Source organism: Desmodus rotundus, chromosome 12 (assembly GCF_022682495.2).
Source record: "Desmodus rotundus isolate HL8 chromosome 12, HLdesRot8A.1, whole genome shotgun sequence".
In the NCBI taxonomy this organism is placed as follows: domain Eukaryota; kingdom Metazoa; phylum Chordata; class Mammalia; order Chiroptera; family Phyllostomidae; genus Desmodus; species Desmodus rotundus.
Genome location: NC_071398.1, coordinates 14,153,863 through 14,181,527, shown reverse-complemented (window position 1 = coordinate 14,181,527; position 27,665 = coordinate 14,153,863). Strand labels below are relative to the sequence as shown.

Sequence of the window (27,665 nt, the reverse complement as noted above, 5' to 3'; positions counted from 1 at the left end):
CTTAGGTTGCTTCCATATCTTGGCTATTGTAAATAAAGCCCCAATGAACACAGGGGTCCATGCATCTTTTCAAATTAGCATTTTTGTTTTCTTCATATAAATATCCAGAAGTGGATCACTGCATCATATTTTAGTTCTATTTTTAATTTTTGAGGAAATTCCAAATTTTAGAACTTTAGAACTTTTGAGGAAGTTCTAAAATTAATTTTTTGTGGTTTTCCATAGTGGCTACATCATTTTACATTCCCACCAGCAATGTATAAGGGTTTCCCTTCCTCCACGCCCTCACCAACACTTGCTATTTATTGTGTTGTTGATAATAGGCCATTCTGACAGGCGTGAGATGATAGCCCTGTGTGGTTTTGATGGACATTTCCTTGATTATCAGTGATGTTGAGCTTCTTTTCATGTGCCCATTGGCCATCTGTACCTTTTCTTTGGAAAAATTTCTATTCAAGTCCTCTGCCCATTTTTTAATTGGGTTTCTTTTTTGATAGTAAGTTGTAGAAGTTCTTTATATTTTTTGGACACTAACCCATTATTGTATGCATAATTTGCAAATATCTTCTCCCCTACCACAGGCCACCTTTTGCTTTGTTGATGGTTTCCTTCACTGTGCAAAATCATTTAAGTTTGATGTGATTCCATTAGTTTATTTTTACTTTTGTTGCCCTTGCCTGAGGAGACTGGTTTAAGAAAATATTTCCAAGACAGATGTCAAAGAGTTTACTGCTTATAGTTTCTTCTAGGCATTTTATGATTTCAGGTCTTACATTCAAGTCTTTAATCTATTTTGAATTTGTTTTTGTATATGGTGGAAGATGGTGGCATTCTTTTGCATGTAAATGTTCAATTTTCCCAACACTGTTTATTGAAAAGACTGTTTTCTCCCAATTTTACATTCTTGCCTCCTTTGTCATTCAGTAATTGACCATTTACGCACTGGTTATTTCTGGGCCCTCTATTCTTATATATATATATATATATATATATATATATATATATATATATAATGCTATTACAGCTGTCCCATTTCCGCCCCTTCACTCAACTCCATCCTGCCTACCCCCCCTCCCACATTCCCCCCCTATAGTTCATGTTGGACCCTCTATTCTACTCCATTGATTTATGTATGGGTCTGTTTTCATGCCAGTACCATACTGTTTGAATTAGTGTAGCTTTGTAGTATAGTTTGAAATCGGGGCGCTATTCAGATTTTAGGATTCTTTGTTGTTGTCTTGTGGATTTTTTTTTTAAACACCTTCCTGAGGGATCTAGTGCATTTACAGTCCAGAATCTGTATACGTCCAAGTTCAGAGGAGAGCGTACAGGCTGTGAAGCAGGATAGATGGGCTTGAATTCCACCTCCAGTACATAATGAACGCTTCTGATAAATTAAACAAGTTGTCTGAGTTTCTGATGGTCAGCCCAGCTCGGAAAATGGGAGTGACAATATCCACTTGCAGGGTTCTTGGGAAGAATAAATTACACGGTGAGTGTGTGCCTAGCTAGAACAGGTGCTCAATTAAGTAATCTTCAATAATTATTGACCAGTGCTGTTATTATTGGCCATCCATCCTCCAGTCTTGCCAAGTCATGGGTTAATTCTGCCAGGATCCCGTTAGTGGGAAGACTTCCTGGCTAAAATTAGCGAGGCCCTCACCTTGAATTATTTTCCCAGTCTGAGATGAGGTGAAATGCTACCGGGTCTCTTTAAGAGCCCAGCCCCAGCAGGCGCCCTTCCGAGGCCCACGCGAGAATGGAGGCGGCGCATAGAATCTGGCCAGCCCAGCGGCTGATCCCGCGGAGTCGCGCTAACTCGCACCGGAAGGAAGCGTGGACCAGCCGGATCCGTCCGCCGGGCCATGCTTTTGCGGCCGCTGCGGTGCTGGGCGGCCCGGACACTGCTCGGGGAGGGCCCCGGGAGCCCCGCCTGGGGTCGCGGGCTGCGAGGGGTGCAGCGCCGGGCCTGGCCTCAAGGTAACGTCTCTGGGTACCACCTTGCTGGCAACCGATGCGGCTTATGCCTTAGCGTTCAGCTGCCTCTGCCCCACTCCCCTCCCAGAGCTCCTGGGACCCGCCAGACCCCTAAGCGCCTCCTCGGAAGTGTGGGGGAATTACTCCTGGTGGCGACGGGAAGGGGCGGGGACGGCTGCTGCCGCGGGCGCCAGATACAAGCCCGCAGCGAGCCGGTGAGGCTTTGGGGCTCCGGGCCCGTCTCTTGTTCAGAGTTAGGGAGCCCTCTAAAGAGCAGAAAGAACCCCACTCCCCGTGGGTGGGGGCTACTCCTGCCCCCGTCCATCTCCTGGTCTGATTCTTTTGGCCTAAGGGGAGATGGAGGCTGGGAGCTGCAGATAAACAGCCCCCCAACGAGTGGTGGGGGGTTTAGGCTGGGTGCCCTCTCCCACAGCTGGTGGAGGCCCTCCCCTTCGCAGACGGGAACCACTGCTACAGCCAGCTTCTTTGGCCTTGGGCTGTTGGGTAGCACCCTAGAGCCACCTGTGAGGTGGGTGGGACTTGCTATCAGCCTTGGGTCTAGAGGAGAAACCTGAGCCCTGGGCCGAAACCCAAGACCACCGCCAACTCTTACAGATGCACTGTGGGTGGAGGCCACTCTGCGTTTTCCACTTGCTGGATCACAGATGTAAAACGTGTGGCAGATGGAAAGTGTAATATCCTAAGTGAAAAAAGCTGCGCACAGCTGGGGCCGGGTCGTGCCAACAGGACCCGGGCAGCAGTTGCGCAGCGTCTCACAGAGGCAGACCGACGGCTGTAGTGGGTCTGCCTCTGTCCACCCATGGAAGGTCCCACGGGTCCATGGGAAACATTTTTAGGTCAAGGAGCAGGCATAAAAATTACTGTTTTTGTGGTGGGTTAGCAAATCAGGAGACAGAAAAGTGATTCACTTAAAACTGAGTTTAAACATTGATTTGCTTTCTTCTGTAGATAAGGATAAAGAAAATGAGAAAGAGAAAAAGTCAGTGGTAAGTCCCTCTTTTATGTGCACTTTCCATAGAGAAGTTTCTTTTTGAGGAGGAGAGTGAAGGAATATTCACACAGTAAAAAAAGCAGAAATACCAGAGGATCTCCAGGGACAGGGACGTTTGTCTATTCCTGGGCCTCAGCTTCCCTCCCCGGAGGCCGCGGGATATCTTTTATGATGGACTATTATTCACCCATTCAGAATCATGTTTTTGAAAAATGTTTAGTGACCTGGAAAGATACTCATTACATAAGGGATTTTAAAAAAGGAGAAAAACATATGAAGTATGATTCAAATGAAATAATATGTATGTAAACTTTCCATAGGAAAAAAGCAGGAAAGAAATACTACAAGTTGTTGCAGAAATTGTCAGTCCAATTAAGGGAAAATTGGGGAGTATTAACAGTGGATTTGAATGAGAGGGAGAGAGTATTTGGGGGGTGAGGAGTCTTCCCTTAGTTCTTTGCATGTTAAATCAAACTTTTTTTTTTTAAACAGCTTTATTGAACTTAATTTAGATACCCTCAAATTCATTCATTTTAAGTGTACAATTGAGTGAATTTTGGTAAATTTACAGAGTTGTGCAACATCACTACAGTCTAATTTTGGAACATTTCTATCACTAGGAAGAGAAACCTCCCGTCCATTTGCAGTCACTCCCTCAGCCTCTGGCAACTGCTAATCTACTTCCTGTCCTTGGATTTGCTTTTTCTGAGTATTTCCTGTAAAATGGAATCATATAGCATTTGGTCTTTTGGGTCTAGCTTCTTTCGCTTAGCATGTTTGTGAGATGCACCCACCTTGTAGCATATGTTAATACTTCACTCCTTTTTATTGCCACATAGTATTCCATTGTGTGGATGCACCCCACTGTCTGTTTACCAGTTGTTGGACTGTTGGGCAAGCTTCCTTTTCACTGACTGTTTCTCAGGGTCTTTAATTGGACAGTACATGTACAGGGTCCTGCGGAAGTAAGGCCTGCTCCAGTGTGGCTGGTAGGGTAATAATATGGTTGTAATAATTTATAGTTTTAATTTGAACATTTCACCTAAAACAATATGGTGTGCTTGAGTGTAATATTGTTATGTTATAGAATTGCATGCTTATGATTTTGTGATAAAAGGTTCTGTAATAACAAAAGGGGAGTCATTTGTGCCGGACCCCGTATATTTTGGTTCTCGCGGAGCTTTGGAACCCGGAGCCTGTTTGCCTCCTGAGAGCTTGGTTCTGACTGAACATCTGCGTGGCGGTTATCTCTGGAATTATGAGTGCTTTTTATTTTTTTCTTTTTGTTTGCAATATTTCCTACTGTGAGAACGCTTAACTTTTATTTTCAGGAAAGGTTCCATATTGTTACTTAAAAATAAGCCCAGGTGGTGCATTGCAGTTTTCATTATAACCGCCAGGAAGCTGGAATCAAGGTGTAATGGACGAGGAACGTGGAGGTGCACTCGGGCACAGCAGAGAGGTGGGCCAGGCCGGCCACGTGCTCCCATGGTGTGGTGAACACCCTTTCCCGTCATCTCCTGTTACGTTCCTCCCATCCTCACGCTTGAGCGTTTTTCGTGGGTGTCAGGACAGGGGTTGGCACCCAATAGGCCTCCGATGGGCAGTCGGAAGTCTATCAAAGATGAGAAAGGTGTATAGAAATAGCGCTTGCCTGAAACGTGCTGAAATGCAAAGATGTTTCTCTCTGAGTAGTGGCATGTAGGTGGTATTCTCCACTTCATGAATTTTTTCTGTTTTCTTCAATGGGCAGGCCCTCTTATAACAGATTTAGATACTACTTTTAAGAAAAATTAAAGACCTCCTTTGCTTGGCTCCTCTTTTTTCCCCTCTCTGACGGGGGAATTTTGTGAGATTCTTCATGCTTTGCCTGTTCTACCGGGAAAACCAGTTATTAATCGAAGGCCTTAGGTTTACCAGCTTTTAGGATTTCATGGTGGGAATTGAAACAAGTATTTCTCAAAGCAGTTCTCGTCTGAGAAGCATGTTCCTCATAGTGAATGGGAAAGAAACAAAGTCTGTGCAGAATGACGCTTGGTCGAGCTCTTTTTAAATATTTAGGAAGAGGAGTTGTTTCCTTTAAGGAACAACAATGAAAAGTCAAGTCTGCTAGTGCCCTAATGGGATTCTCCCCGTTGTGCACTCCCTTGGGTTCATGTGATGGTTTTGCGTTCCAAAGGAGTGAGCTGGCAGGGAGCTGGGATTGGAGGGTGGCGTGGCAGCTGTTGGAAGTATGACTGTCCAGCTCTCCTGGATACCTGTCAGGGCCGAGGCCGGGGGAAACCTTCACAGCCCACGGACAGAGTTTATGGGAGGTGGGGCAACTCGTGACCTCACATTTTATGTCGGGTGTGACTGAGGCTCCACTGGGGTCATGAGGAGGCGTCTGCCCTGCCTGGGTATGAGTTCCAGCGCTTTCTCCTGCTAGGCCTGGTATCTTGGGCAAGTCACCTAAACGGCCCACATTTCTCTGGGAGCCTCCAGCCTGAGCGTTGAGGTCACTGTGCCGCAGAATGGGTCATCCTCTGACTCTCTGTGCCCCAGGGACATCTCAGAGGTGTTCTCAAGGGCCAGTTTGTCTTATGCGGAACTGCCCATTTGCTCTTGTGATCTGCTGGAACCAAAGTCACTGGTGATGCCAGGCGGAGCAGAGCCTTGTCAGAATTGCTGGGCAGCAGGTATGAGGGTCCCACCCCAGAGTCTGATTCAGAGGGTCTGGGTATTCCTCTGGTGCTTCTGAAGCAGGGCATCTATGGACCAGTGATGCTCGGCCTTTCTGCACATTGAAATTCCCTGGAAAACTTTGGGCCTGAGTCCCACCTGAGAGATTGTGCTGTGATCAGTGGGTTGTGGCTTCCTTGTATAGATTTTTAAAAGCTCCCAGGGGATCCTAGCATATATTCAAGACTGAAAACTATTGCCTTGAATGCTTTCTTCCACAATAAGGTACTTGTAGGAGTGTCCTTGGTCGTGGGTATAGATGAACCCCAGATGGCTCTCTGTGGCCCTTCCCTTTAGTGCTGTGACACTTCTCTGCCCCAGGGCAGTTAGTGTGAGCAGTGTGTAGGTTCAGGCCGTCCTCCCTGCTTCACTCCCTTCTTCAAGCCTCAATTTTCTCTCTGTGAAAATGTTAGGACCACTTCGCAGGTTCTGGTGAGGTCAGGTGTGGTGATGGTGTATGTTACCCCTCTTAGGGCCTGGCTTGCAACGATGTACTCAACCAAGCCCTTCTCTCCTGTGCCAGTACCTTCCCGTCCAGGACTGAGCACACTTTTCTGCACGAAGCGTCGCGTTGTGAGTTAGGTTCTAGAGAACGTGTACATGCTTTCTAATCTCAAAGCCATTAGAAGTTAAGAAAGCAGGACATGTAGGCCTGAAATCTAACAGTGTGATGGGGTGAGCTGGGGAAGGGCAGAGCTAGGGTAGCTGAGGACAACCCCTGTGGTCCAGGGGTTGACATAAGGGCGGCCTGTCCTGGAGGGCAGCGGTCTGGTGGCCACCAGGGAGGGCCAGGAGCCTGCCAGTGGAGGGGAGGGCAGGGTGTTTGTTAGTAATGGTGGGACCTTGCCTGTGGAGGGATTTTTTGTGTCCACATTGAAGTCTTGGACTGAACCAGTTGTGCTCCTTCCCTGAGCCCCTCTCTAGAAATCCTTCCCTGTTACTCCCGCAGATGCTTGATTTCTGGCTCTAACATGCATCTGTCTTTTGTTAGATCTGTATCGAGGGCAATATTGCCAGCGGGAAGACGACCTGCCTGGAGTTCTTCTCCAACACAACAGACATCGAGGTACGGCCCGCACAGCAGGTTTGAAGGAACCTGTAAGCTTGACAGAGTAATTCACGGGGGTGTGGGTCAGCCCTGTCCAGTAGAAATGGAATGCGAGCCATAAATGTGAGCCACCCACGGAATGTAAAATTTCTAATAGCCTTGCTAAAAACCCCCAAAAGAGCCTTTTATTTGACATAATATACTCCAGATGGTATCATGTCAACAGGTGATCAATATAAAAATCGTCAGTGAGGTATTCTCCATTCTGATTTTCATATTAAGTCTTTGAAGTCGGGACTGTGTTTTATATTCACAGCATAGCTCAGCTTGGACTAGTTCTGTTTCGGCTTTGTGATAGCTGCGCGTGGGTGCCGGGCAGTGCAGGTGCAGAGCTCCCCCCTCCCGCCCCGTCTGGTCAGGGGGAGTTTACACGTGAAGGAAATCAGACTATTTAGAATGGCTGGAATGGCACAGTGGTGCATCTGAGGTGTCAGGGACTGTCGCTGTCCATAGTCAGTTAACATAATTTCTGGTTTATCTACAGCCCAGTCACTAAAAATAAGCTCACACTTGTTTAAGAATAACCTCCACACCAAGACCCTCCCCGGACCCTTTGGCTTGGTAGATTTCACTGGTGTAATATTTTCTGTTTATGGCTTTTTTTGTTATTGCATATGCTACAATTTCCATGCCTTCAGAGTCATTTGCTTTCCTCCTTTCCTGTTTTTACTTCCATCAGACATATATATGATTTGATAAAAATGGCAAACGTTATTTAGCCCCTGTCTTGCTTGTGTTCACGTCCTGCTGTGCAGAAAGGAGTTAACATACAGGCCCGAGACTGCTGTCCTTCGAGAGGCTAGTTTCAAGGTCAGCCCTAGGTTGGCGTGTGGGAACTTGGACTTTGGGGGAGTTCCCCCCACTTCCTAGCTGACAGGTATGGCTCCCTGTGTTTGAACTGGGCGCACAGTATGGTTTCTGCTGGACACCTGATTTATTCCAAGGAGTCCGGAATTTTCCTCCGTGTGGCAGACAGAGGCCGTCTACGTGAGCGAGCCCCGATAAAAGCCCTGGCCTCTCAGGCTCAGCCCGCTTCCCTGGCAGACAGCATTTCGCACATGTTGTCACAGTTCGCTGCTGGGGGGTCGAGTGTGTCCTGTGTGATGACCTTGGGAAAGGCCCCTTGGAAGTGCGTGCCTGGTTTTTTCTCCGCACTTCGCTCCATCCCCTTTTCCCCTTTGCTGATTTTGCTTTGTATCGTCATCCTATAATAAACCTTAGCTCTGAATGCGATTATACACTGTGTCCCGTTCGGCCTCCCGGTGAATCGCCAGACCTAGGGAAGTGGGCGTCTTGGGCACTCCTGATGCACCTGTCTGAGCGACGTGACTCCTGTTGGTGATTTAGAAGTGTAGTTGTCCCTTGAACAACACGGGGGTTGGGGTGCTGACCCTGTGCAGTCCAAAATTCTGTGTAACGTTTGACAGCCCCAAAACGTAACTACCTTGGTATCTGTGGGGAATTGGTTCCAGGACCCCCACCCATGGATACCAAAGCTGCAAGGTGCTCAGTTCCCCTGTATAAAATGGCACAGCTCAACCCTCCATATCTGTAGACTTCCAACCACAGATTGAAAACACTGTAGGTATTTATTGAAAAAAAATCTGTGTACCAGCGGACCCACGCAGTCCAAACCCATGTTGTTCAAAGGCCGACTGTACCTGTATTCTCCCTGGAGACCTTGGCGCCAATGACCACCCACGATAGTAACAGCAGTCACAGTTAACATCTAACGTGGATGCGGCCACGTGCCAGGATCTGTGTGGAGGCTCCGTTCTATTACCTAACTGATTCCATCTCTAGGAAGTAGTCCCCGTAAGATAGGTACCATTATTACCTCCGCTGCAGAGCAGGGAATGGAGGCTCAGTGAGGTTAAATTGCTTGGCCGGGCTCACATGGCTAGTGGTGGAGCCAGCTGTCTGGCTCCAGGGGCCCCGTTCTTGTCTGGTTCTTCTAAGGTATGAAGACCTTTGTTGGAGGAAAACCACTCAGCCTTCCGATCTCAGCTCAATGCTCTCTGACCTCCCCAACTAGGTTATCCTCCCTGGTGTAGGTTCTTCTGTCCCCTCTGTCCCTGTTTTATATTTCTTCTCAGGCTTGAAAATGTATGTGGATCTCTGTGATTATCTGCTTCCTCCAGTCAGTTTAAAGTTCCATGAAGGCAGGCCTGGGTGGTTTTGCGCTTGCTCTCCTTGGCACCTACCATGGCACCTGGCATCGTGGGCACTCGGCAAATGCGTGTCGAGGCACAGTGCCACAGAGGGAGGGCCAAGGCCTGGTCTGAGTGGTGCAGCAAGTGCCACTCAGGGGACAGGAATGGAGTGCTGAAGACCCAGAAGAAGGAGAGGAGGGTTGGGAGGGGCAGTGAATGGTTCACAGAGGAAGGGATATTTGAACTGGATTTTGAAGGATGTGTAGGAGTTTTCCATGGAATGGAAGTTGATGTGAAATGTGTTGGGATAGGCATACTGGGCAGAAGGAATAACATGAGCGAAGGCACAGAAGTGTAAAGAGTTGGGGGAGGTTACTCTTCATCAGTCTTGTTCATTGCTTTCCTTTGGTCTCTTATGACCTCTGGTGGCTGCTCACATGCACCTGAAGGTCTCCAGATGGATTAGGGTACTCTTAAAATCTTGGCCTCAAGAACACCACTCAAATCCATTCCAGTACACACCTGCCTAGCTGTCTAGGGAGTGTACTAAAGAAACAGGACCCTTAGGTGTCACTGTGCCCAGTGCAGCGATCAGAGAGAGGATGGAGGCAGAACAGGCTGCCAAGGTCATGGGAGAGTCCCAGGCAGAGGAGCTGGGCTTCAAGTCACAACCCGAAGTGCCCCAGTTAGCTTTTCTCTTGGCTTTCCTCAACCCCTGCCCAGCTGGACATGATGGCAGTAAGGGCTGGGCTGGAGCCCACACAGGAGGGATTGAGAGAACCTGCTTGTCCCTCGGGGAGCTCCCACGGCAGCCAGGGAGGTGGCCTTTGCTTGCACTAGCCTATAGGGATGGGTAGAGTTGTTCTTGTGCCGTTTCTGGATGTCACAAGAAGAAGCCGTGTGTAGGTGGAGCTGTGGCCCCATGTGGAGGGCTGCTCAGCTATTCTGGCTCATCCTGAGTGCTTGGATTTTGACTCTCCCTCCCCCAGCCCCCCACGACATGCAGATGCTTTCGTAGAGCTCAGAGCTGAGGGACAGCAGCCCTTTGATGTTGTCTTGCCTTGCAGGTGTGCCCGGAGCCCGTGTCCAAGTGGAGAAGTGTCCGTGGCCATAATCCTCTGGTGAGTGTGCTGTCTCCTGCGTGAACCACCAGCTTCCTCTTAAGTGCCTGGGAATGGCGGTGCCTGTGCCTGAGCCTGCCCCCTGCCCAGGCATCTCCTCGCTCTTAGCTGGGTTGGAGGAGGACCTCCCGTCAGTGATCTTACATCTAATTTGGCTCACTGTTGTTTGCTAGGACCTAGCACACTGCCCAGCATTTAGTAGGCCCTCGTTCCGTCATTCAGCCAGTGATCGTTGCCCACTCCCGCTCTCCTGGCCCTAATACTCCAGTGTGGGAAGACAGAAGATGATTACATGTGTGATACGGCGGGTAGTGATTGGAGCTATGAAGAAATCTAAAGCAAGTAAACAAAGATATTATTTTAATAAGGAAGAAACTCTCAGAGTCTTTGAGTAAAGAATCCCAGAGACATGAAAGAGTGTTCACCCCTGTGCATGAGAGAGAAGATGGAAAGCCAGTCCTCCTCTTTGGGCAAAACAGAAGTGCCTCAGAAACATTCTCCTTCTCTAGGAGACAGGGAGCGGCTGGGGCTGGATTACTGAGCAGGACAACTGGGGCCGTGACATTTCACAGGACACAGTCCCAGTCTCAGAAGTCTGGGGATCCTTCGTACAAAGAGCGTTTCCAGTGACAGTTTCATAATACAAAGTATAATAGAATCAGATATTTTTACACAAGTTTCCACTCTGGACGGAAGATTACGAATGGTAGTTTTGTGAAAAGTCTCAATTCTGAACTGGCTCTGTCTGAATTGGCTTTCTGATGCAGAAGGATGTTTGTCTCTGTAGCCATCAGACAAGAGGGGGTGCGTCTCCTAACCTTTCTGAGATTTTTCTTTTACCCTCAGTTAGGAGCCTGCAGTTTTCAATGCAGAGATGGAGTTTCATTGGTTAGCACCAAGAAAGAAATAAAAAATAAAAAATGAGGAAGAGAGCAGAGTAAGGCTATTAGCAAGTGGAGTCTGGAGCGGCACGTGTTTTGTATCTCCAGGCAGTAGAGTGTGGTGGGTGGGGCTTCTAGTTGAGACAGGAAAGCTGGGGAAGGTGTCTCTAATTAGGTGACATTTGAGCAGAGACCTGAACATCGTGCAGGAGTGAGCAGTGCACACATCTGGAGGAAGAGCATTCAGACAGAGGACACAGCACATGCAAAGGCCCTGAGGCGGGGTTGTGCTCGGGTGTTGGGGGGCACTAAGGAGGCTTGTGTAGTGGAAGTTCACTGAGCTAGCGGAAGAATGGTAGGGGACGACGGAAGATGGAGGAGATTGTCTAGTGCGCTGTGGGCCTTGGTAAGGGCTGTGGATTTCATCCTGGGTGCAGTGGGAAGTCACCGGAAGGTCATGAGCAGGGGCGTGACAAGAACTGATTGAGGTTGAAGGGGCTTACTTTGGCTGCTGGGTGGAGAACAGACTCCAGGGGCTCAAGGAACATTTACTGAGTGTCTGAATGAATGTTCCCTGGGGACTTTACACTGGCGCCCATTACAGCTGTTACTAGGCTGTGCCGTAAGTGCTCCAGTGTCTGTCTCTGCTCCATCCTCAGAGCCCCGTGACCACGCTGGTTTATGCCTGGCCCCAGTTCAGCCCCGCACAGGTTTTGTCAGATGGCTGTCTGACCCGCGTGCCCAGGGTTCTGTAGTAGAGCTCTTTGAGCGAAGGCGCTGCGTTTCCCTTCCGCAGGGTCTGATGTACCATGATGCCCGCCGATGGGGCCTCACGCTGCAGACGTACGTTCAGCTCACCATGCTGGAACAGCACACCTGTCCTCAGGTACCTTTCCGATGCTTGGTTTTAGCCTTCTTAACATTTTCCTTGAATGAGGGGTATGTGATTGCCAGTTTGGGGAACCCTCACAAGGAGGCGTCGCTGGGCCTTCAGCGCTGCGTAGCCTTCTCTGTCTTGGGCCAATGTCTCCGTTCCTGCAGCTCTCTGAGGACCCCCACCCACCAGCCTCAGCTGGTCACGGACTTGCTGTGATAACCACTGTGAGCCCGAGTCTTCGTGACCCAACCGTGACCAGGCTCAACACCATTTAACTCAGTTCTCCTCAAACTGCGGTCCCTGGACCAGGAGCGGCAGCGGCACCTGGGAACTTGTCAGAAAGGCACATTTTCTGGCCCCACCCCGGACCTGCTGACTCAGAAATGCTGGTGATGAGGCCCAGCAGTCTGTGTTTTGTCAGGCTCTGCCGGCGGTTTTAATGCCTGCTTTGTCCGTTCCATGTCTGGGTGTCACTCTCTAACCGTCCCAAGGGCTGGCTCTTGATTCAAATTCTTGACAGAAAGAACCCGATTGGCTCAGCTTGGGTCAGGTGTCTAGCCCTGGGCCACTCAGGTGTTGGGAAGATCATGGAGCACAAACAGGCTGCCTATGCCCCTTCCGTCAGTGGGGATGGGAGTAGAGGCAGAGTCTCTCAGAAGAAAGGCTGGCTGAGGAGATCCTGATGGGCAACTGTGGTTCAAAGTCACAAGTGCAACCTAGGAAACCAGCTTTGGAGGCTCTCCAAGGAGATCTGTACAGCCAGTGATGTTGACACAGCCACGTGGCTGGGTGGTTTGATCAAGGGTTGAGCATTTACAACTATAGCTATCATTCTTCTACAAATATGTGTCTTAAAAAATGGAAAGATAGGAGCAGAACCATATGAATTTCTGTCTCCCCAAATGTCAGTCAAAATGATTCAGTTTAGAGGTTGTGAGGTTGGCATGTTTCCCCTTTTCCTACTGGTGAGCACCCTACTTTTCCTGAGTGGGCAGTCACTCGCAAACCTGAAATCTATCTATTATGTCTGAATATAATTGCACCTACCATGAAGGAAGCAGACAGAGAAAGAGAGATGGACAGACTTGGAAGGATGAGCAGAGAGAGAAATGGATGGATGGGGAGCTAGATAAAGATGGGCAGTGGGGAGTGATAAGTAACGAGAGGATGGAAAAGCAGAAGGGAAGATGGATGGACAGATAGACACCCGGGGGGAGAGAGAGTCAGGAGATTCCTGGGTTATGCTTTTGAACCTGCCCCTGATTTGCTGGTGCAGGCCCCACGGGTGCTGTGGGTGCATGGGTGCCATGCTGAGTGAGAGCAGTGATTGCCCATGTGGCATCGAGGGTCAGGGCCCCCCTGCTTCCCAGTGGGACACTGTGGACAGAGGGAACGGTCATCTGTGGGGGGCGTGAGCACCCTGCCACAGAGGGCTGATTTCAGCGCCGTCCTCCTTCCCGGGCACAGTCCTCCCCAGTTTCCCACGGCTGCAGTGATCCCCACCCAGCCCTGTGAGAAAGCATCCCTGTGGGGCTCCCGAAAACCAGACCCCCAGGCACTGGTGGCATAGTTCCCGTAACGCCACATGAGCCCCAGTCCTCTCTGGGCTCTACCTTAGGCACTCAGATCGCTTTGCTTAGCACAGTCGCTCATTTGAGGTCTGTAGTAATCACCATACTTTGCACTTGACACTGCTTTGCTGGATAGCATTACTAGCAAGTTTTTCTAGCACTTCCCCAGACGCACAATCCAGGTGAGGCTTACCAGCATCACTGCGCTGGCCCCCGAGCCTCAGGGTGTGGGGAGGGTCCGGGCTGGTGAGTCTCGAGTTAGAGGCTTGTAGTCAGCACAGACCACCGCCAGGGGGAGCACGGGTGGCCGCCTCCTCTTTTCCTGCGTTAGTGAGTCACTTTTTGTTTTCTTTTAGACATCAGCTGTACGGTTGATGGAGCGGTCGATTCACAGCGCAAGATACGTTTTTGTAGAAAACCTGTACAGAAGGTACGGTAGCTTGCACAGTTGATATTTTACTAAATTCTTCAAAAGGAAACGGGGACTTGTTTATCCAGATGACAGGCACTGGGTGCCTGCTGTGCTGCGTCACTTCTCTGTTGCCACAGGAGTGCTGTGTAACCGCCACGAAACCTCAGTGGCAGATAGCTTTCTGCACTGACTCCTCAGTCACGTCGGAGGGTGGGCCAGGCGGCTCTGCCGACCTTGGTCGGGCTCCATGATATGTCTGGGGTCGGCTGGTCTGGGGTGGCCCTGACAGGGGTGACAAGGTGGCTCACTTCTCTTTCTCTTGCCTCTCATCCTCCTTCTGGGACCTGCCAGCTGACCCGGGCACTCGCTTCTCATGGTGATGGTGGAAGGCAGCGGCTCCAGCAGAAACACACGGTTGCTTTTTCAGGGCCCTCAGCTTCACATTTGCTAGCATCCCATTGGCCAAAGCTGACCCAGTCTGAGGGGGGGGCGGTGCTCTCGTGGGTTCCACGCCAAAGTAGGAGGGCGTCGGGAGGTGAAGATTTGGCGCCACGAGACCAATCAGTGTAGCGCAGTGTGCGTGATATTTGCTGTGGTTTTCACTCAAAACCGTCTTTTGCCCTCGTGGGCGCAGATGCTGTCACGTTGACATAGTTGGAGGGGACTTCTGGTGGCCCACAGTGCTGAGGCCTGAAAGGCGTGGGGCCCTCCGTTCTGTGCTCACGTGGCTGCATATTTTTAGGGTCTTGGGGAAACGGGCTGCAGGCTGGGGCCTGAAGCGTCAGCTTCTTCCCTTCTTGTCAGCTGTGTGGCTGGTCCCCTTCTCCTTGCCCGCCCCCACATTACTGCTTTTTCCTGCTTTCAGCTTTGGGATGCTGCTGTCGCTCCCTTGCAGAGCTGGTCGATACCTGCCTTCCACCGTGTACGTGCTGGATCCCCATTCCTTCGCGTTTGCAGCTGTCTCCTAAATGTCCCCTCTCCTGGCCCTCCCCACCCACCCCGTCCAGATAGTAGGTAGCGCAAGCCCCTTGTTATTCTTAATCACTACTGTCTGTTGATTGAACCATATGAAATTCTTAATACCTGACCTGCAAAAGTGGCAGGTTCATGTGGATTCACTTAGTATGTGTCTATTTGTTTGATTGTCTGTTGCGTGTCCCCCACCCCACTGTTGCATAAGCCCCTTGAGGCCAGGGACCACATCCGCTTTTCTTGCCTAGCTGGGACCCAGCATAGAGCTGGCACCTGCTCGATACTTGTCAACCGCTGTCTTGTTGAGTGATGAGACCTGTGGCTGTTCTTTGGTCTCCAGCCTCTTTCACACCCTTTCCTTCACGGGGCCACAGAAAGGCTTCTCCCATGGGCTGTGAGCTTCCATGGAGCATAAGCTTCAGCCTGTGTGGCCCTAGGACAAAAGGCTCTGTCCCCACCCAGTCTGAGCATTAGAGCCATGTTCTGGGGTCAGGGACTAGGAGATGGGGGGACCTGGGTTTCATCCCGGCTCTGGGGCTTGCCCTTTGTGAGCATGACCAAATCTCACACAGAGCCCCTGTTGTCTCTACTTCCTGTCGTCCGCGTCTGGAGGAGAGCCTTTGGAACAGTTGCCTGGTTTAGGTCCTGTGACCTTATGCAGGTCCTTGGTCTTCGTGAAGTTTGCCAGTTAAGCCCGCCACCCCATAGGTTGCCCAGTGCCTGATGAATTTCCCCAGGAGCCCCTTATCTGTGTTTGTCGCGGGTCAGTTTTAGGTGATGTCCGTGGGCTTTGGTTACTCGCACTGATAGTCCTTCATTATGATGTACTTCTGATGGTGGTTCTGCATTTCCTGGTCTAGGCGGCTGTGGTCCAGGCTGCTGGCCCATAGCACACGGGCCTTGCCCTGGGCTGTTCTGTGGGGAAAGACTGCAGCTTTCAGTCCTTTCGATCTGTTTCACTGTCCTGGTAATTCATGCGTATCTATTCCTCCCTGGCCCCCCCACCGAAAGTCTGGCATCGGTGGTTAGGGTTTCCGTGGGACAAAGAACTGTGGAGAAATGTAGTGTCCTTGTTTCTGTTCTTGGGCTCTACTGCTTTTAAGTTCATACAGCCCCGGAGGATATGGATCCCCCTAAATACCGTGTTGGAGCCTCAAGACCCAGCTCTGGTGCCACTTGATGAAGTCAGAGGCTGTTGGTTGGCGTGTGGCTCAGGTGCCCCAGAGGCTCCTGGGAGCACCAGGCACCGGGGGGAGCCAGGCCATACCCCCCTTTGGTTTTAGGGAGGCGGGAGAAGGCTGTACTCCTCAAACCCTTTCACTGCCAGCCCTCCGAGGGCAGAGAAAATACCACACAGGTGGCCAACTCCCCACTTGTCCTCCGGCCCCTGCGGCCCCGAATGGGCCGCTAACAAACTGGAGATGTCTTTGAAGTCTCCTCTTTTATGTTAGAAGGTCACTGAATTTTGCATTCTGGTCCGTCATGTGCTCTTCCTTCAGTTTGTATCTGTAACAAACATCATGCTTAGCATGTGGCTTCGAGTACCCCCTGCTTTAGCCATATACTTGAGTCCCCAAGTTTGGGAGCAGAGAACCTAGGGGAGGGGCGCTGAGAAGCGCCTTCCTAGGGGAGGTGATTTGCCTGTGCTCTGGGCCAGTTTATCTGTGTTCCCTGAAATTGGGGCATTTTCTCAAGTGCTTGGGAGCGGAGCAGTGGGCCTGTGGGTAGGAGCTACATTGTCGTCTGTTTCTTTGTTTCTGTTCCTCCCCCTTTGAGCCTTCCACACAGCCCTCAGCAGGTGCTGTTGACCCTGGTTGGCAGATCAGGAACTGAGATGGGATGGGGAAGCCAGTGCTGCTTCCTGACTGGGCAGGAAGCTGGCTGGGGGAGCTGTCCTGCACCTGCTGTGTGGCAGTGACTGAGGAGAGACATTCAAGTTTCTCCCATTGCTAAGACCAGAGGCATCAGGCCCATTGGACCCCCAAAGTGCTGGGTCAGGGGAGTCAGGCCTCTGCCTCCTTACAGGCAGCATCTCCCACAGATTCCTGTGCATCAGGTTAAAGTGCAGATGCTGCTTCGCTGAGCGGGGGGTGGGGCCCAAGAGCCTGCATTTCTAACCTGGGGAGGCCACCATCCTGCTGGGTGGTGTCATACTTGCAGGGGCATGGCCTCAGAAGAAGCCAGCAGCCAGGTGGCCTTCAAGGAGCCCATGTTTCAGTGTCCAGCCCTTTCCCTCTGGAGTTGTGTCTCTGTGGCTTCCTTGGGGCGTCCCCTGGGCCTCTGGGGTCCTGAAAGCCAGATCCCCGCCCTGCAGGTGGTCTTCGGGGCCAGGCGGTGAGAGTGCTTCACGGTGCCGGATTTCCTCGGTTTCCTCAGTGCTTGCTCTTTCTTCATTTCACGTGTGTTGGCTCAGGTTTTGGTTGTGGGGGGTTTTGTTGAGTTACTTTGTTTCGGGGTCTCTGGGCTTATTCCTCGGTCAGGATTGGGGCAACCATAGGCCAAAGGTTTTCTTTCTGGAGGCAAAATAAAAGGTGTTTTTAACCTTCAAAGGAAGTGGCAAGTAGAAGGAAGACTGGGCTGTGGGCGTTCCTCCTGGTCGCCCTCCTTCCAGCTCTGGCTTGCCTCCGGGCAGCGGGCCACGCCCAGAGAAGCTCTGTTGGGAAAGGAGATGTTCTGAGACCATTCTGCTCCCCCCCCACACAGATCACCATCATTGTGAGCCTAATCCAAACGTAGCTTCCACCTGGGTTTGGCTGGATCCTTGGCCTGTGCCTAGAAGTGACTGTTTTGGTTCCTGCCTGTGGGGAGTTTGACTCGTCCTAGAACCATAGATGGCGTGTGTGGGGCGTCAGCTCCCACGTGGGAGCTTGTGTGGGGACAGCTTTTTCACAAGGCAGGAGGGGGTGGCTGCTGCCCCTTTGACATTGGGGTTGAGCCTTCTCTTTCTCAAAGCTCTTGCCTGTTTTGGAATCCGGGGGTTGGGGGGCTGGACAGAGGGAGGAAGGCAGGCCTGGCCTTGCTGTCTGCAGCTGTGGGTTCAGGGGCCCAGCATAGCCCACATACTGGAATTGTGCCTCCCCCGAAGCAGAATTTCTTGGAGGGTCGTCTTGCCTTTTGAGCCTCGAACAAGTGAGCACTTCTCCTTGAGAGAGGCTGCCTCTTCCAGCCCCCTGCCCCTTCTCTGCCAGTTTGGGGTGGGCAGAATCTAAGAGCAGTTAGGCCACCCGGGGTCTGCGAGGGTTATGTGACTCCCTGAAGAGGAAGATTTTGGTTATGCTGTCTCCCTAAAGGTGGGAACCGTGCCAAAATGAAAGACTGGAGGTGGCGAGAAAGGCGCACAGCTAAAAAGAGGCCACAGAGGCGAATGTATGGCCCCAGCCCCGTGGGCTGAATGATTGAACACTAAGGTTTTGCACGATTGCCTGGTTGGCGTGCTCTGAGAGCAGAAGTAAGGGAACTGAGGGGGCCCAGCTGAGAGAGTGACCTGCTGACTCACCCGGGCTGGTGGTCAGGGACACTATTTTAAGACCCTGAGTTTGGAACACAAGCAGGTCCTCCTACCTCCGTGACTGGCCCTGGGCCTTGGACTCCCCCTCTCTAGTCCAGGTGGGGGACTTGCGGCCTGGGTATGAGTCTGAAAGCGGTGGCGTTTCCCGAGCTTAGGCTGTGAGACACTGGACGTGGTCCAGAGCAGCCCCTCCGTGGACAGACCAGGGAGGACAAGAGATGCAGTGAAGAAGCTGTAGGTTTGGGGACCCAGGAGCTCTGGGCTTGAATCCCTGCTCAGCCAGACTTGGGCTTCTGGGCCTCAGTTTTCCGTCACCAGGTCTTATGAAAACAAGAGAAAACAATGTACGCAAAGTAACTGGCATTCGAGTGTGAGGTTTCTGCTCCAACTTGTGCTGTGGGAACTGGGGGCTCTCTGGGCCTCAGGGCACAGGTGGCAGCAAACTGTGCCAAACAGTCACAGGACTTACATGGACCCGAGACCTCGAGTTTGCCACACAGCCATCAGGGAAGGCTCCGTGACCCCCTCTCAGCTCACCGTCGGTGAGCTGGGCCTTTGTGTCTTCTGTGGAGAAGCACGCTGTCCTCTGCGTTCTGTGGGGAGAAAAGCAGTGGCTTGTGGGGGTGCTGGGGATGTCATTCTGGGGGCAGACAGAGAAGGAGCCGGGCGGAATTCCCAGGAGGAAAAACCACAAAAATGGATCAAACAGCACCCGCTGCTGGACATCCCTCAGAATCACGGAAACCAGGCTTCCGTTTCCTTACTCAGCTCAGCCTGGGTGCCCACTGCTGAAAGCAGCTTGGGTACCTCCACTCTCCTTGCAGTTGCTCTCACCAAACCCAGTTCTGAGTGGATCCAGGATGGGTGGAGGTGTTAAAGGGGGAATTCCTCTCCTGGGCCTTGGCGGGTCACCCAGCTGTTGAGGGGTTTGCTTCTCCCCGCTGCTGCCGTTCCTTCTCTCACCTGTATGTTTGTCTCCTCTCAGGCAGAGGAGACCCGCAGGAGCCAGGAGACACCAGGTTTCTCCTTTCTGCTGACCCTTTAAATACGTAGCAGTCTCCTGCCCACACTCTGGATTTGAGAACTAGTATGTTGTTAAATTTTGGAAAATACAAATGAAAGTCTCCCATAGTCCTACAGGTCAGAGAAAAGCACTGTTAACATTTTGGTGTTTTTCTTTGCAGTCTTTTTTCAAAATGTGTGGATGAATATTCTTGAAAATTTGGTCATGCTATACATACTATACGCACAGTTGTGTGTCCTGCTGTTTCCCTGAACCGTGAGCGTTTGGTCACAGGCATTTCCGTGTCATCAGTTAGGATTGCACAGCATCATCTTCCAGTAGCTGCACGCTTTTTTGCTATATCCACGTACCAATGTTTAGTTTTTCTTTATTTTAAACAGTGCTACATAGGTATTCATGATTATTTCCACAGAATACGTTTCTAGAGGTGAAATTGGCGTGCCGCACTGCCCCCAGCCTGAGCGCTGTCCCTGTTCTCAGGGGGCAGGCTTCGGAGCCCCGGTCTCTCCTTGGAGTTCGAGCCCCGTCGGGCAGTGCCGTAACACTGGCCGCATCACACCCTAACCCAGGCAGCGGGGAGTCGGAGGTGTTTATGGATCACACCCTGGTGCCCTTGGCAATGCCCTTTCAGCAAAAGCCTCCCCCAGTGGCCTTCGGGGAGTGGCGTATCCCAGAAACTTCCTTGTGGGTAAATGGACCCCTTGCCCCTGTTGCTGCAGTGGGAAGATGCCCGAAGTGGACTACGTGGTTCTGTCGGAATGGTTTGACTGGATCGTGAGGAACATCAACGTGTCTGTGGATTTGATAGGTGAGATGCCCCTCCTACCTCCCCCCGGGCCTCCCTCCCCTGGGCCCAGTGAGGAGGAGCTGGCGCGGGTAACCAACCAGCAGGGGCGGCTGGTCGGGCCCTTACCCTTGGTGGTTCTTTCCCCACATCAATTCAGCCCTTTCCCCAAGGGCAGACTGAATTTGGGGGCTCCTGGTCCCTCCTGGAGAAGTACCCTGGCCTTTGTTCCTCATGCTGTCCCCCTGAGCTCATCGTGATTTGGTGGGTTGTCTAGTGTGTACGGAGGGAGGAGGTGATAAAACCTGGACAGTAACCAAGACCCACTGGGTGCCGGGCCCTGTGCTGGGCTCTGTCTACCTATGGAGCCTCATCCAGCCTCCTAGTGACCCCGTGAGGCTCGTGACGTGGGAAGGACACGAAAGTCAGGATGTGGGCCATGGTGCCAGTCAGGTCACGCGGCTTGGTCGGTGGCTGAGTGGTGGGCTGACCCTGGTGCGCCTGTCCTGCTCAGGGATGCTGGCAGGTGTTTCTCGCCATGCCTCACCCACATGCCTTCCTTCTCTCCTTGCCTTTCACTTCCAAGCCGTGAACAGTCATTAGAGCCACTTTTTAAAAAAATCATTAGAGCTACTTTTTTTTTTTTAATCTCAGTTTATCTCCGGACCACTCCTGAGACCTGTTATCAGAGGCTGAAGATGAGATGCAGGGAAGAGGAGAAGGTCATTCCATTGGTAAGAGCCCCCTTTAACCTGATTAGAGAGGAACTGGAAGCTGCCATCCTCCCAGCCTGGCTCCACCCTCTGTGAGATCATCATGCTGTTGTCACAGAGAAGCAGGAACTGAGCGTGCCAGAGGGTGAACTCTGACTTCCCCGGTGGCTGGAGACCCCTTGTCCCATTGTGTCCAGATCTGCTTCACCTCCTCTGTCCCAGACTCAGCCATTGGCACCCATCCCCTGTCCCTTCCCAGGCCTCACCAGGCTTGTCTGGTCCACCTCCTGAAGATAGCTTGCCTCGTGCCCTCTGGATCCATTCCAGAACGCGTCCTCTTGCTCGCTGCCGCGTCCCCAGAGTTGCAGCGCAGTGCCTGACTCGGAAGTGACACTTGCTGGTGTTTGGTCACTGCTTCCCCCTTCTGGGTCTGGCTCAAGGCCACGTTGGCTCTAGAACGAGCTTGGGCTGCTCTCCTTGCCCTGGTCCCTCACTCCCACACCTGCCTCCGAAACCTGCCTCCACACGGCCGCTTGGGGGATGTTCCCAGAGCACCACTCACGCAGTTGCCCAGCCCCAAGCCCTTCTGCGCCTCATCCTGGTCCAGGGTGAAGTCTTCATTCGGTAGCGTGCCAAACGAGGTCCTGCATGACGGCTGCATCTCCCCCCACCCTCTGCCTTTTACACCGCGGCCATAAAGAGCTAGTGGTGGCTCTGCACATTCACCCCACACACGCTCACTCACCGTGGAGCTACACAAATATGTCTTTAAAAAAAATTTATTTTTTAAATATATAATCTTTACTTTATATTTTTCCACTACCATTGAGTCCCCTTACACCTGCCTCCCCCCACAGTCACCACCCTGTTGTTGTCCAGGTCCTCGAGTCCTTTTTTGCTCGACCCTTCCGCCCGCTAACCTCCTCCCCCACAGCTGTCAGCCTGCTCTCCATCTAAGAGTCTGTCTCTGTTTTCCTTGTTAGTTCAGTTTGTTCGTTAGATTCCACATATGAGCGAAATCAAATGGTGTTTTTCTCTCTCTGACTGGCTTATTTCACGTAGCATAATGCTCTTCAGGTCCACCCATACTGTCGCAAAGGGTAAAATTCTCTTCTTTTTTACGACTGAGAAGAATTCCATTGTGCAAATGCCCTATAATTGTTTTATCCACTCATCTACTGATGGACACTTGGGCTGCCTCCATATCTCGGCGATTGTAACTAATGTTGCAATGCACATAGGGGTGCTTATGTTCTTTCGAGTTAGTGTTTTGGGTTCCTTTGGATATATTCCCAGAAGTGGGACAGCTGGGTCAAAAGGCAGATCCATTTTTAATTTTTTGAGGTATCTCCATACTGCTTTCCACAGTGGCTGCACCAGTCTGCATCCACACCAACAGTGCAAAAGGGTTCCCCTTTCTTCACATGCTAGCCAGCACTTGTTGTTTGTTGATTTATTGATGATGGCCATTCTGACTGATGTGAGATGGTATCTCATCGTGGTTTTTATTTGCATTTCTCTTATGATTAGTGATGTTGAGCATCTTTTCATATGCCTATTGGCCATCTGTCAAATATGCTTTTGCATAGTGGATTAAAAAGCCTTTCAAGTTCAGCTCAGATGTCACCTCCAGGAAGCCTTCCCTGATCTTCCCTCCATCGTGCTCCTCTAGCCCCTGGGCTTACTCTGATCACAGCCCTTTGGACCAGCATATTTACATGTTCCCCCTCCCTCAGGAAACTGTGTGCATTTTATGGTTAGATCTCATTCCCTCTGATCCCCAGCATATGTCCCAGGGCCTGGCACCTACGAGATTCTCAGTTAATATTGAACTGAATGCGCCATGTGAGAAGCTACCGCTGATGCGTACAGAGGCCGGGCAAGTGTCTACTGGGATATCATGGGGCTCTGAGATCAGGATGGGCTGGACTGGGGGCTCTGAGGCCTGTCCAGCTCCCAAGACCTGCCCAGCCTTGTTTACCTGGGCCTCAGCAAGGTAGACTCTAGGTGAGAAGGCCCGGGCCTCGCTCTGAGCTCCTCTGAAATCCAGAGACAGGCGTGGTCAGAGAAAGGGCGCAGTGGAGCAGGGACGGGCCGTGCGGGCAGTGATGGGGCAGGCTGCTCTGTGAGGTGGCCCGGATGTTCTGAAGAAGCGCCAAGTCTGGAGTTCACCCCAAGCCTTATCTTAGCAGTTTTGACAAGGCCTGTAGGCCAAACCTGTCTTGCTGCTGAGAGAGAACCCAGTGGTGGATGAAATAGTGGCAGTGGGGTTCTCTGAGAGCTTCTGGGCTGGGAGGAAAATCCTGCTTGAGGAGGAGGTATTGGTAAGCGGCCAGGAGAACCGTGGCCTGCATGTGGAAGAGTGTGCGCCTCCCAGTCCTTCCTGGGGCGGAGGCACCGGTGGCTTAGGGGTGTGTCTGGGCCTCTTCACGGGTGGGTTCCACCCTGTTGGGCTTTCTAAAGGTGGTCTTTATGGTCTAGAGGACCCATAGGTTACAAGTTGTCTGGTGGGGTAGAAGCAGTTGGAGTGGGGCTCCTAGGCCAGGGAGGGTCTCATTCTTCTTGGTGGGAGGGAAAGGTTCAGCTGCCCAGGGCTGGGATGCCTGGCCATGGTGTGGCCAGGAGTACCCTCCCCAAAAGGAACTGGCGTCCCGCTGCTAGAAAAGTGGCGTTAAATGTGAGAAGCCAGACGAGAGGGGGCGTGGGAACAGAATGCACTGGGGGATGGGATGGGGCGGGGGCTGCTGTTGGAGTGAGCAGCTGCATTTATCACAGTCCACCTGAGGCAGGTGGGCTGTTGTGGGCTGCTTTGTCCAAGCCACTGCCCCATGCACGGTCATCGACATTCACCCCACCTGCCTGAGATCCTGAGCGGGAGAGGCGCGCTTGCTGCCCTCCGCGTTCCCCCAGCCCGTGTTTCTGTGTTTCCCGGCAGGAATACCTGGATGCGATTCACCACCTCTATGAGGAGTGGCTCATCAAAGGGAGCCCTTTCCCTGTAGCGGCCCCTATTCTGGTAAGTCCTTCTGACAAGGTGGGAGACTTTTCTAGAAGGAGGCGTAACCTGGGGAATGTCGGCCACTCTGCAGTCTGGGGAACGGCCGCATCCTTCAGAGCTCGAGGATGTGGAAAAAGGAAGCAGGAAGGGTGGAAGGGTCTCTTTCTTTCTCACAATTCCCACTCTGGTCTAAGTCTCAGGGTGCCTGGGACAGACCTGAGAGAAGGTGATTTGCCTTGGTGTCGTTACACCAGTGACCACAGTAGCATCCCACTTATCCAGCATCATCAATGAAGACATGTTCTAGATGGGCGAAGCCTCTAGACCTAGGTTTTGGTTTCAGTCATTTGGGATGGTGGTCTTCCCAACGTGACAGTCCCTTCTACAGTGGATGGCAGGCCCAGAGCCTGACCGCGCCTTTTCTGGGTGGCTCAGGGCATCCGAAGGAACATCATTCGCCGTTCTGGGCTGTCACACAGTGCTACCTTTAGTAGGTGCTGAGGTGTGGGGGCTGTTTGCCCCAGACTGCTGATGTCTCTGAGTCCCTGTTTTTGCTTTTAGTGGTAACCCTTCTTTCTCCGCCGACATTCACCATTGCTGTCTAATGCTGTGTCTGCCCCATCCGTGACTCCTTGCTTCTCCGTCCCCGTGGGCTTGAATTTGCCGCTGCTGCATCCTTTCAGGCAGGCAGATGGGTGGCTACCTCAGACTGTTAGGAATGTGTGCAGCGTGGGGTCGGAGGGCGGGCCGTGTGTGCGGACTTGGGGACCACCTCTTTGTGGGCTGTGCTCACACTTCCTCATGGCTCTTCCGGGCAGTGCGGTTGCTAGAAAGTGAGATGTTAGTATTGTGGGTTTTTAAAGAAGGACAGTCTATTTTCCCCCTTGTTATAGGAAATTAGATGGTATAAAATGATGAGAAGAAATCACTCATGAGCTTGCTGCAGGGACAATTATAGTGGAGTCTTGAGTGAAAATGTAGCTGAGAAGCAGATTGACCTAGAACTGGGCACTGTTTGGCTTTAACCTTCCCCTCCCTGCCTCCTCCTGCCTGCCTCCAGCTGTCTCCTCACCTCGGAAGGGAAGATGATGCTGAAGTCAAGTGCAGCCCGGTGACCATGTGTTTAATTTCCAGGTGATTGAGGCTGACCACAACATGCAGAAAATGTTAGAACTCTTTGAACGAAACCGGGACCGAATATTAACTCCAGGGAATTGGAAATACGGTCCATAGGATGGGAAAGATCGTGCCAGAAAAAAGCCTGCTGCTGCCAAGTTCGCTCTTGGGAGCCACGAGGAGAGTCTTCTCTTGGGAGGGCTGTGTCTGGCCAGAGTTGTTTTCCTAATGGTCTTTTCTCTTTGCCGGTGTTTGTATCCTGGGTTTCTGGCCCTAGAGGGTAAAGGACAAGTGGGACCAATGGTTTGTCATGCCCTTTAGTGTTTGCAGCCTTGCATGCCCCCTGGCACCTCTCGTGGTGGTTGCCTATTGCTGGGTCCCTCTAACTATGCCCTTAGGCAGGGCCAGCGGACATCATGCTGGGCTCATGGTCTCTCACCCTTCAGACCACACAGGAGGGCGAAGTAGTGGTCTTATATCCCAGGGTTGCGAGCTGAAGCTCAGAGAGGCTAAGGGACTCCCTGAGGTCACACAGCCAGGAAATTGGCATCATCCAGACTTTAAGTAATTCCAAAAATGTTCTCATGCCCCTTCCTTCTGGAAGCCCCGTCTCCCCCAGCTGGAGACCCTCACATCTGCGTGCAGAGAGCCAGCAGTTCATGGAGCAAATGTCATCATTTTCTCATGGTTTTAGCAAGGACCACAGAGCGGTTATTAACACCGCTGTGAGCCAGGGCAGGAAGAAAGCAGACACGGGGCCTAGTTCTTGGAGCAGAGGGAGGCACTCCCCAGAGACTGGAGGGAATGGCCATGAGGAGCACGGCAGGGGCCGGCATCCCTGAATCGCTGGACAGGACGAGCCAGGCCGGCAACAGTCCAGATCTGTTGGCATTGCTGGATTCTGAGGCGGGGTTCTGTGGAGCACAAAGTCAGTACGCCCCGGAGCTGCCTCAGCTGCGTTGACTCTCACCAATTTAAAGAATGTCTTGAAAAGCATATACATTTTCTTTTCATCAACATCTTTAGTGAAATAGTTTCAATGTACATTTACGCTTTTGTATTTTACATGTAAAATACCTGATTAGAACCATTTAGAAATATTTCACGTACCAGGTGATTAAAAAAATTAGAAGTGTATTTTTCTTTCTCATAAAAGGAGGTGTGTGGGTGGGTGGTCCAGGGCGGGTGTAGGTGGCTCTGATGCCTGTGCTGGATTCCTTGGAGGTGGGAGAAAGGCAAGAAGGGCGTTGCCACCCACAGGCTGGATCACCAGGTCTGGCTTCTGCACTGCAGTGTCCCAGGCCCCACCTCCCTCTGTCCCCACTCCCTATCACCCTCACCGCCTGCCCGCCCAGTCCTGCCATGTCCTCAGCCCAGCACACCTCCCGTGAGGGCAGAGACCGTCAGTCCGACGCGTCCCCACAGCTTGGCTCTTGGGGGACCCTCACTAGATGTGGACCCTGGTAAATGATGTCACCCAGCTGCTTTTTCCCCTTTCAGTTTCTCTTCTTGCCCCTTTTCATTTCCACCTGAGCCCTCACCTAGCCGAGAACAGTCAATCAGAGACCCTTCCTGGGACTCCCGCAGACTCTCACCTTCAGATCTGGGGAAGGACGGAAGTACTTACAACTCTGGGAGCAGGTAGCAGGTGTTTCTGAGACCGGTCTACTGGATGCTGTTGAATCTGTACCTCTTTCTCCTGGAGCCCTGGGGCCCGAGGCAGGACCTCATTTCAAATGCTCATCCATCTGAGGAATGAGGAAGCTCATCCCCCTTGGCCTTGGCCACCCAAAAGAGCTCTAGTTATTAAAATAACTGACGAGCTGTTGAAAATGTCAGCCCTCCATTGCTGAGGGTCAAGTAACCCCTCCTGGCGCCGTGGATTGCACTCCGGAGGCCCCAGGGTCCCCTGCATGTGGCTGTCTTTCCCTAACAATCCTTCCCCCCACCCCCAGCTCCCCTGACGCTCAAGCGAACTCTGTGTTCCTCTGGTTTCCGTCAGATGGTGAACTTGACAAAAGCTGCCATTAAACAGGCGCTACGAGAACGCCAGTCTTGTGGAATCCAGAATGGGTGTCGGCATTTACTGCTGCCTTCTTGCATTGTATTTCTTGGCTTTTCCGCCTTCAAGACCAGGGTCCGTGGAACACAGGTGTCCTGGGACATGCTAATAGGTGTTCTGAGAGAAGAGGGTTTCGGGATTCAGGACATTTAGGAAACACCACTGGGAACTCCCTCGGAGATGTACAGGATACCTGGCTCGTTAACACGAGGTGTCCTGTGACAAATACACCTTTGAAACTCTGTTTAAGCCAGGGACTCTCAGACTCATCCGACAACAGAACTCCTCATTTGAGGAATATCCCCGAACAACCTCTAGACGGCCGTGCTCTTTGGAAGACATTGGGAAACCCCGTGTTCAGGTGCTTCCCAGTGTTCGTGCCTTGGGGATTCTCTAGCTCGTGGTCCAGCAACCTCAGAGCCTCTGAGCCCCACAGAGGGCGTGTGAGAATGCAGATGGCTGGGCCTACCCCCAGCGTTTCCAATCCCGCGGGTTGGGGCTGGGCCCGAGAATTTGTTTTCTGCCAACTTCCCGGGTGGTGATGAGGCTGCTGGTGTAGGGACCGCCCTTCGAGAACCACCTGTCTGGATTTACGTTTTGTAGACTTGCACACCCAGGAGTTCAAAGAAACCTCATCATGTTGCTGAACCTCTTG

At 51.8% G+C, this 27,665-nt stretch overlaps 1 protein-coding gene across 3 annotated transcripts; it reads left to right on the top strand.

The window, feature by feature from the left end:
• The first annotated feature begins 1,823 nt into the window (after positions 1–1,823).
• TK2 (thymidine kinase 2) lies at positions 1,824–26,085 on the top strand. 3 transcript variants are annotated; one of them, XM_045191982.3, is made up of 10 exons: positions 1,824–1,980; positions 2,947–2,984; positions 6,702–6,776; positions 10,039–10,092; positions 11,770–11,859; positions 13,778–13,851; positions 20,057–20,145; positions 20,776–20,855; positions 23,770–23,850; positions 24,967–26,085. In XM_045191982.3, the coding sequence occupies exons 1-10, from the start codon at positions 1,866–1,868 to the stop codon at positions 25,063–25,065; spliced, it is 795 nt and encodes a 264-aa protein (XP_045047917.2). In that variant the 5' UTR covers positions 1,824–1,865; the 3' UTR covers positions 25,066–26,085. The 3 variants fall into 3 exon arrangements, with proteins under 3 accessions (XP_045047917.2, XP_045047918.1, XP_053772221.1); XM_045191983.2 differs by lacking the exon at positions 2,947–2,984 and having other exon boundaries at positions 1,827–1,980; XM_053916246.2 differs by lacking the exons at positions 2,947–2,984; positions 6,702–6,776 and having other exon boundaries at positions 1,903–1,980.
• The last annotated feature ends 1,580 nt before the right edge of the window (positions 26,086–27,665 follow it).

Bases quoted from the DNA above. Each gene is read 5' to 3' on its own strand.
- TK2 (XM_045191982.3), top strand. From the start codon at position 1,866: ATGCTTTTGCGGCCGCTGCGGTGCTGGGCGGCCCGGACACTGCTCGGG. The intron at 10,093-11,769 runs GTGAGTGTGCTG...TCCCTTCCGCAG, and splicing joins TCCGTGGCCATAATCCTCTG to GGTCTGATGTACCATGATGC. The intron at 11,860-13,777 runs GTACCTTTCCGA...GTTTTCTTTTAG, and splicing joins AACAGCACACCTGTCCTCAG to ACATCAGCTGTACGGTTGAT.